This window comes from Paramacrobiotus metropolitanus, unplaced genomic scaffold (genome assembly GCF_019649055.1).
Source record: "Paramacrobiotus metropolitanus isolate TYO unplaced genomic scaffold, Prichtersi_v1.0 Parri_scaffold0000177, whole genome shotgun sequence".
Classification (NCBI taxonomy): Eukaryota; Metazoa; Tardigrada; class Eutardigrada; order Parachela; family Macrobiotidae; genus Paramacrobiotus; species Paramacrobiotus metropolitanus.
Window position 1 is genome coordinate 98,849 of NW_026570397.1, and position 10,073 is coordinate 108,921.

The 10,073-nt window shown below is 47.6% G+C and overlaps 1 protein-coding gene across 1 annotated transcript; it reads left to right on the forward strand.

Moving 5' to 3' along the window:
* The first annotated feature begins 1,519 nt into the window (after positions 1-1,519).
* On the forward strand, positions 1,520-4,332 carry LOC129600442 (uncharacterized). The gene is made up of 2 exons (XM_055498948.1): positions 1,520-2,012; positions 2,706-4,332. Exons 1-2 carry the CDS (start codon positions 1,602-1,604, stop codon positions 2,853-2,855), a joined length of 561 nt encoding a protein of 186 aa, XP_055354923.1. The 5' UTR covers positions 1,520-1,601; the 3' UTR covers positions 2,856-4,332.
* The last annotated feature ends 5,741 nt before the right edge of the window (positions 4,333-10,073 follow it).

Here is a 10,073-nt window from a genome sequence, read left to right on the forward strand (position 1 = left end):
ACACTTCGGTGGCATTGTAAAGGGCTTTTGTCCAAAAATTTGCCTGTCCCTTACTCAGGCTTCAAGCGCATTGCCCGAATTACGGTAAAGTGCATTATTACATATTTCTCAGTGTTCGTATTAATCGTATCAAATACAGAAGTTGTAAGAAATTTTAATGTAACAAAAACAGATCTTTTTGTATTAATTTTTGTTTTAAACAGATAATTTTTTCCCACAAAAATTTCTTTCCTCTTTTTGACCAGAAAAATCTCCTTCCTCCTTTTGACCCCCCAAAATTTCCTTCCTAAAAATTTTCCTTCCTCCTTTTGACCACACAAAATTTCCTTCCTCTAAAATTTCCTTCCTCCTTTTGACATTGGCCTCCAGCGGCACACCACGACGCGCTGAATGCACGGAATGCGGCCCATGCCGCAGTCGGCTAGGGGCAGTGAGAACCTACGACATCCTGAGTACACCGCCCGAAAGTTAGCGTCCTGAGTCCTCTCGTTCTTAAGGAAGACTTCTTTTGTATTTGTTGCAAGAGTTCTGCTTCGGCAATTTAGGCTTGTAGACTTATTACCCAGCTATTATGTTAATATCTGTGTAATACGTGATATGACTGTTGATTATCCCATCGCTGCAGTTGTGATTGTCAGGAAACCAGAAAGTGCAAAGCAAGAAACTATCCTGTGTTTCATGTGTTTTCATTACTCGAATTCGTCTATTGTACTCTGTAGTCTGTACAAAACACAAAAACCCAAAACGCTTCAAACCATAACATTAAAGTAAATCGGTTGAAACTCATCGCGCAAACAAACCGTTTGGAGGCTAAAACGTGCACTAATCGTTTGACTGTAAAACTACATACATAAACCAAGCTGATACAAAAATATGGACGCGAAGTGTATACGAAGTTAACACTGTTTTACCAATCGTAGTGCGATGGCTGATACGACGGTTTGTAACTTGTACTACACTCCAAAAACTAGCCGTACTCCATGGAGTCCAAGTTCCTCGCGACACTTCCATGGCAGCACCACCTCCCGAAGGCATGATATCACTGATCCTACATGCTGCTTCCCAAATGTGCACTAAACTCACTCCTTCCCGCCAAGTTTGTGACGTCCTGAAGTGGGCTCACAAAACAAACGGATTGCTGTCAGCAAGACAACCCAGGCACACTGCTACCGCAGTTGCCATGATAGACCAGACATGACAAAGAGCTCACAGAGGACAGAGCATTCTCGCGACATCAGTGCCACTGCACTAAGTCACAGTGATACAAGTTCAATTCTATTCTGAGCAATCAAAATCTAAGTTTGAAACACTCCCAATACGCATGTCGAATGTCAATTCGATGTCGTTGTCTCTGCCGCCAGTGCAACCGCTGTAGCGACAGCTACAGTGCGTTTTCGCAACAGCTCGCGCCTGGCTGAAGCGTAAACGGTAAGAACCAGCAACTCGAGTTCTGTGAAATCTTGTAAACAACGAACTCTCATCGATCCTTTCTCCTCAGAACGAATTGTTGATTGTTCTTTGATCCCCAATCCCAATTTTCTGATTTTGTTTCTTTTTCTGCGACATGTGCACTGTGGTCTCCTATCCCTGATTACCGAGCGATGGACCGTGACGCTAGTATGAGCACTACAAGCAGCATCGCGGGCTCCTCCACCACCAACGACATCATCCACCGTGCCACGGCGAGTGCGACGACCGCGCCAGTCACACGCACCGTCATTTGGCAGCGACCTGGCCCCGGTGTCGGCAGCACCGATCGCCGTCGGGCCGAAATGAGGCAGAGTATGTACGAGGACCTGGCAGCCTACGGCAGTGTGGAGGGCGGACTGGATCCCCGTCAGTTGGCCAGCGAGCTGGAGACGTTGTGCTATTTAGAAGCCAGACGTCTGAATTTGATCTTCGTCCACCGTCTTCACCTTGTTCATCAGATCAGGGAAAACAGTGGCAGTCGGAAGCTGGCTTTAGATCTTCTCCTGGGCAACATGAGTTGCCAACAGTTTGCTACGTACGAGGTAAGCTAGCTCATGGTATAAAAAACAGTAAATTCATCCTTCGTAAACATTTCGCGCTAACAAGGGTTTCTCTCTAATGTGGTCCAGTGCAGTCGTTGTATGCATACCAAACAAGGTTGAAATTACAGTACACTTTCACGATTTCTCGTTTCACCTTCATTTCACTTTCGTTTTACAAAATCACGCGGACGAAATGTGAAATTGAAAGGAAGTGAAATGTGAAACTGCATGAAATGGTGAAATTGGAAATCGCTTGAAACGCATCGACAGTGGAAGAAACTAGCGCAGCTCACAATATTTCTGACATATCCCGCTTATTCAGAATACCTGTGTAACCGTTTAATCACATCATTTATTTATCCCGTTGCATGTTTTGGTATAACCGTTTCTGATGCAAATCCCTACATTAGGTTATTTAGGCAGCAGACTGCCAACTGCGCGTAGTCATTAATGTCGTAAAAACGTTTTTAGCAAAAACCGTTTTTCGTCCGCTTCTGGGGCACAGAATTCTGACAATGAGCATTTCAATAGATAGCCCAAACGCACTAGCGCATTCAGATTCAATGTGACACAGAAATTATCCGTGCTTTAATAGGTAAGAGAACTCGGTCTGCCAAACTGGGATCTCGTGATGCGGATAAGCAAAATAAACATTTTAAAGCTAATTACATTGACAATTAAGGCTAACTGCAGAATAACGGAAGTTCTGACCTGACCAGGACAGTGTCAAAGGGCGCGCCATATTACTCCTACATTTGTTGTCAAGTGCAGTCTACCGAGTACCCGGACTACTGGCGCAACATTCAACTGCCTGAAAAGCTGGCGCATCGATTCTTCGACTGAAAAGCGCGAGCCACCGTCCTACCTTGCTCAACTTTGGACCGGAGTATCTAAACAGTATCTCGCTTGCAGTCAACCAGCTGTCTCCCAGACGTTCGCGAAGCACTGCGCTTGGCATTTTTTTGTTAAATGATTACTGGTCAGACTACAGAGTGGACCAGTTTATTTTTTCTTGCCGGAAAGTAAACACCGTGCAAAGGGCTAGCATGTTTTGTTTCGCGTGCGGTATGAGAAGTGTAAAGGGAAGAAATTAGTCGACGGTTAGTGCCACTCCTGTGATTATCAGCATTGCCGCGACGCACGGCAGCGATGTCCAGCTCCAACCTGATCAGCGCGGCGGAGTTCGACCGGACCGGTTCGACCGGAGTAGTCCCCTTTCCTGCTGCAGGCTGTCCAAGAAGCGGACATCGGCAGTCGCGCGGAACTGGCGCTCTTCCCGGCCAACATCTACCACGAGAGCGAGGGCCTGCAGTACGTCGCCGAGATCGGCGGGTGCGCCGGCAAGGGCTACGAGGGCGGCGACTGCTACTACGGCCGCGGCTACATTCAGCAGACGCACATCTACAATTACCGCGACGCCTCGCAGGCCATCTTCGGCGACAGGACGGAACGGAAACGGTTGCGCCCGCGGGCGGTAGTGCTAGCGGACAGAATCCGGGCGGCAATACCAGTCGCCAGAGTCCGACCGGCGGGGAGACGACGTATGTAGTAAAACCTGAGGATTCTCTGTGGGAAATCGGGCCGAAATTCGGGACGACGTTCCAGCAGATCGCCAGCCACCATAACATCCCTGCAGCATACACACCACCACCCGACGCTGATCCATCCCGGGATGAAGTTTGCAATCTGGGGCAGTCCGACCGCCACCAGAAGTGTGCCGCCTACATGGAGCGGACACCCTAACGCCGGCGGTCGGGAGAAGATCCAGGTGGTGCAGCCGGGAGATACCCTGTACGCCATCGGGCAGAACTACGGGGTCGATTTCCTGAAGATCGCCGCCGACAACCAGATCGCCGATCCCAGTGTCATGTTCCCGGTGATGAAACTTCGCATCGGCGACGGTCCGGCGGCACAGGGAATCACGCCAGTCGGCGGTGGAAACGATGGGCGCCTCCCGGTGCTGGCCCGCGCTCAAGCTCTGACTCTGACCGCTCAAACTCTGACTCTGACTACTCAAAGTCTGGCTCTGACTGAATAACCTAAGAATAACTTAAGAAACCTAAGAAACCTAAGAAACCTATTAAGAAACCTAAGAAACCTTCAGAGTCAGAGTCAGACTTTGAGCGGTCAGAGTCCGACTTTGAGTAGTCAGAGTCAGAGTTTGAGTGGTCAGAATCAGAGTCAGAGTCAGAGTTGGAGTCTAGGCCTCAGGTAAACGGGAACGCGTATTACGTGAAATGTCGTCATATTCGCCTTTTTGATTTTGTGATCCATGATTTTCTGCGTTTCCGACGCGTTGCAGTTTCGGTAAGTTGCCGAGCTATAACAGGTGATGGCAACTTTGGCAAGCAATGCTATGGGGGTGGATCACTGGTTATGGCTGTATTTTGCCTGTCTAAGCTCGGACTGCGAAGACGTTTTGAGTTGTGCCCTCTAGTGATTCTCATCAAATTGGACCATGGCTGGTTTTTGATGGTTAAGAAAAGTCTAAGGCTATTTAGCCCCAGTACTGCCTAATGGGGGCGGAGCAGCTGGTTGGCTATTTTGCCCCAGTCTGGGGTTGGATAACCTATTGGCTATTTTACCCCAGTTCTCCGTATGAGCAGCCAGACGGCTATTCAGCCCCGGTCTGGGGGTGGATTTCCTTTCAGGCCTTCGGCTATTTTGCCCCATACCAGTCCGGCTGATTGGTTGCCAAAAACAAGATGCCTTAAAGTGTGTTGGCTAGAGGAAAAAGTGTTCACACAAAGAACTCATTCTAGGTAACGCAATCTTTAATTGCAAAATTTAAGTTTTTGCTGAAAGCTCATAGACGAGGTGAAACTCTAGAAATTTCCGCAAAGTCACCATATTTTGCGAGTTTTTGGGGAAATCGTCTATATCCGCCATCTTCGCCGTATTGCTGACGATCTGGAATAAATTCGCTACATTGCTGCAAGGGTGTTGTCCAGATGGTGTTCTGTTCCTGTCTTTTGCTGTCGGAGAGGCCCTGAATGCTTGCATCGACATATCGTCCGTCGGAAGTTTCCACTGTGATGGATCCTGGAAAAGTGACGGCAGGGGTTGCTTTTGGTTCCTCTACCTGGACTCCATGGGAGCTGCATCATTGTCATTACTTATTGTTCGCTTAAAGAGAATGCTTCAGCGGTGCTGTATTTGCTAAGGAATGGTAATAGTTAGGTTGCGTTTTGCGCGGCCTTAAGATTAACGGCATAATTAACAATATTAGCGCTCACCACTGAAGAATTTCGAGATTTTCAACGGACAAGAATCTGTGACTAAAAAACTGCGATAAGGATAACCGTTGTGACTGGCTTATTTTTCAGTGATGCACGATTCGTGCCGTCTGTGCACACACCCACAATCTCGACAATATCGCGAATCAAAATATCTTCTCTTGAGTAGATATTTCAGCCAAATCTCGATAATCCACGATAATCTCGTACAACTCAACACAAGCACAACATCAGCTGCCACAATTATCGGTACGTCTCACGATAAGCTGCAACATGAAAATGCATGAATCATGAATAACGTGAAGCTATTGGAAATTTTTTTCATGTGTCAGAGATTATGGTTTTGGTTGTAATGTCGCAGATCTACAGCCGTGTTTGATGGTGAGCGCTACTAATAAAGCCTTTTAGGCTATGGCTATTTTGCCGCAGTATCACAATAGGGGTCTAAATTGCCCTCAGACTATTTTGGAGCACACTGCGCCGGAATAGCCAGTTGGCTATTTTGCCGCACTATGGTGGGCGAAATAACTTATTGGCTATTTTACCGCACACTGCGTTAAAACAGCTCGTTAGCCATTTTGCCGCACTACGGACGGGAAATGGATAATTATAATAAGAGACACTCGGTAATAAGGGGCATCTCTGCCAACACATTCCCTTAAACTGCCGCACTAGTTATTGGTTTCCTCGGCATCAGATTGCCCGCACTGACAACCAGTGCGGGCAATTTTTTTGTCAGCCATAACGAACTAACACCAGACTGATATTAGTCATTCATTGCGACATTTGCGTAATGCGCGTCTGTAACCGTCTAAATGACCGGCGGTCGTTTTGGACGGTTACACACGTTTGTAGCCAGCTGACACTTTAGTTAGACCGCACTTAAACGGATGGAACACCCTACGGACACGCATGGACAGCAACCTAAAGAAGGGCGAGCATCACAAACGCGCCCGCTCGGTAAACCGGGCGTCCCGGTGGACACCGCGGACCAAGCCGAGCCGGTGAACCCACAATCTGGAGAAACGAATAGCGGAAACCGTAGTGGGTGGATCGTAACCCGGCACGGCTCCCAGATCACCCGGCCCGGATGGAGCGGACCAGCTTACATCAACGGTCACTCGGCAGAGTTCAACCGAGAGCTCAGTCGATCGATTGACGGGCGAGTCGACCATACCGTCGCCGGGCGACACTGTTCGAGCCGGATTTGTATCACTGTCTCTAGTAGACGGCAGCCCGAAATCGACACCAAAGGCGGTCAAAATTCGCCCCGAACGAGCGGGTATTTCAGACGCCGGTAGGACAGCAGTTCCAGAAACTTAGCGGGCCGCCGGACCAGGTTCATGGCACGACAGACAGACAATCGGCGCATCTGTGAGTCCAGCTATCGGCTCATCAGCCGCCCGGTACAAGACCGACCGCATGAAGGCAAGCTGGGCGGAAAAGGATGCGACAATTAACACCCTGAAAACGGAGAATGCGGACATGGCAGAAGTTACCAACCGACTCCAAAAACGGGCGGACACTTTCGTGAACGAGGGGGTCTGCCTTAGGCAGGAGTGCAGCAAAAGAACCGAAGCGTTAGAGACGCTACAGCGACAGCTTCGGACGGAAACGAAAGAAGGGACGCGTACCAAGAAAAGCTCGAAAAATCTATGGTCGAGTCGACCGTGTTCATCGCACTGACCGTCAAAGAGGCAGCGCTCCGACTTAGCCGGGTTGCTGTCCATGCTGCAATAAGCCCGTGTGCATTACGGCCTGCTGATACATCCGGCCGATCAGCTGTCCAGATTTCATCCTTCAGTATTGCATCATGCCGGACAGCTGTCCCGGCGAGAATCGCCGGGGCGCGAAGCGCCCTGGTCGACGGGATGACCAGGCCGATGCCGACTGAGACCAACGACACGACCGGAAAGAGAAACTGAGAGGCCGGGCCGATGTCGATCGGATTTGACACTACGTTAGCAAATCGAATAATCAAATCGGCAACTGGAATATCCGGGGTGGTTGCTTTGGGGATCCTGGCGGAAACCATCAGAGAATGCCCCCAATGCGCTAGCTGCTGCCGTCTTCGACTCAGCATCCGCCGCCAACGGTGCAGCCAGGATCCATGGGTGCTCCTCTTTATAAGCAACAGCAGCTTGGGAAATTAGGCGCTCGTGTATACAGGACGACGGCGATAGCGGCTGTGCCGTTCCCGGCTGTGCCGTTGCCGGCTGTGCCATTCCCGGTATCCTTTCCAAAACGTGATGACCGAGCTGACGTAAATTGATAGGTAAATCTATCCGACGGTTTTATGTGCAGAACGGCCAACTGGATGTAGCCGTCATGAATAAACCGGAATGAAGCCTTTTCCGGCTTCGCAATCGAGTGCTACAAGAACCATTCGACCTTCGAGCGTGAAGAAAGCAAGCCCGTCAATGAATGACTGGATGATTTGGCTACCGATTTGCGAAATGCAAGCAGGCTGACGCTACACCGCAGATGAGCAACCAAATCTACCGCTGGGGCAAGAAACGCCGGAGCAGTGCTTCGAAGTGATGATGAACATAAAATCACGTGGCGGTATCCCAGAACAGCTGGCGGAACACCACGAAAACAAGCAGCATGAAAATGCCCATCTGGAGCGATTTGCACCGGGCCTGATGGTTGTAGCGCTGTATTTTATGGTTTCACCCGAGCAAAACTCGTAGGTTGACATGTAGCCAGCAGGTTCATAAGAACCTGCTAGTTACATGCAATCTGACCAAAACAAACAATCCCCCTGTTTTACAGAACTTCCGTCACTTTACCTTACAGAGCTCATTAAAAGTGCGCGGCGAGACGGGCTGCAATAACGGTGTGGCAAAATAGCCAACTCGCTACTTAGCCGCAAACACTGCGGCAGAATAACCACTTCGATAAGTTTAATCTTTAGTAATCTGTGTTTGATGACGGTTTTAGAGCAGGATTTATACGCACGGTAAAAATGACCACTACCCCTTCCCCTTAATCTCCCCTTAGGCAGTTACCGACACATCAAAAGATTCAAATTTTAGTATTCCTGAATCCGCATTAAAAAGTTACACCATAAACATGCAAAGAGAAAAACCTAACGATGCACATAAGTATTTTCGACCGGAGCGTAGCGAAGGTCCTCTATATTCAAAACAAACGCATTCGTTGATTTCTGTCCGTTACGAAAACTCGTTACGGAAGTTCGTTACGAAAGTTTGTTACGGAAGTAACACTATGACGTCATACAGCTGACCGCTATGACGTCACCGCTGCCCTGGCGTATGACGTCATTGTGTTTCCCGCGAACAGGGTGCATACACAGCGGTACTGCAACTTTAGGTTTCGTTACTTTACAGAAAATCGTTACGAAATAGCGCTATCAGCGCATTTACACTACAATGCCACTGCTCACTGCGGTGTTTTTGCGGGCTTATTAAAGTCAAACAAAGTCAATCAGCTGATCACTGCGACGTCATCGACGCAGTTATCGCGCTGCGCTTTTTGGCTGGTGCGACGCATTATGTATATATGATACGCAACGGTACTGCAACTTTAAACCCTGTCCGTACGGAAGTTTATTGCAAAATAATGCTACGTCATCGCATTTAACCGCTACGATGCTTTTGCTGCCTGCCGTGTTGTTGCGGGGCCTTTGCAGTGCTGGAGTTTTTTTCTGTCCGCTTGTTAAGTTGTACCAACTGGCGTTATAGCCTAAGCATTAGTCTCCCCCTCCGCCGTCGCTTCGTGAAAACAGAGAAACCCGCGGTTTTACTAAAGAGAATTGACCCGATAAATTGTGCCAAACTCGGGTAAAAGAACAAAAACATTAACTTTCGCTCACTTCAAAACACCTGTTTGCGCTGTTTTATGACAATGTGTAGCGAAATAAGTTGTATAAGTACATTGGCATAAAAACCAGTTGTGCGCGCAACATTCTGCCTTTTGGTGAGTTATGGCTGAGATAATATTCCAAAATGTTAAACGGAAGCAGGTGTAATAAGAATCTTATTTTACAGCGATCTCTCACATTTTGCACAAAAATGCATAAAAACATGAAGATTGTTTTGACACTGAGCCGGAATTTTGGCTTTTTTTCGATTTTAAAACGTATTTCAAAATTTCGGTTTCAAACTCGAAAAACTTCATGGAAGTTTGGTTTCGTACTAAAACGATCTTTAGACTTATGTGCGATCTTGGGCAAAAAAAGGAGATCGGTCTATAATGAGGCTTTTGGTTCACCTTCTTGCTTCAGAAATCTTCAAAATTTTATTTTAGTCATAACTCCCCAACCGAATGCTTTGCGCACAAACGGTTTCCACGTCGTAGTAAACAGATCATTTGGCTACCGAAGACAATAAAACGATACAAATAAGCTTTTAGGAGTGCAGGAGAGCAAAAGTTTTCGTTCATGCACCCGTATTTGGTGAAACGTACCAGGTCATTTCCGTTATTAAAACGTAATTATACACTGAAATTCATACACTGAAGATACACTTCAGTGTATAATGAAATTCATTCATTATACCCTGAAGTTCTACCGCAAACTTAGATTTTGAGCCTTTTTGAACGTTTCTTCCAAACGTTATTTCTTAAGTACATTCAGCTACCAGCAAATTTGGAAGTTCGCACTAAAAGAAAAATAATTTCTTTACGTACGCCCACGATATTCTGTACTTGTGCGAACTGTGCCGTCACTGCAGCGGACATTTTCTTAAGTCACGCTCCGGTCTGTCAATGCACGCAAAAGTGCATTTTTCTAGTTAAATTGTTTTGGCAACTGCCCGCGTGTGATGGAGCAGAGCTTGTAAAGCCCGATATATGTCAGTTA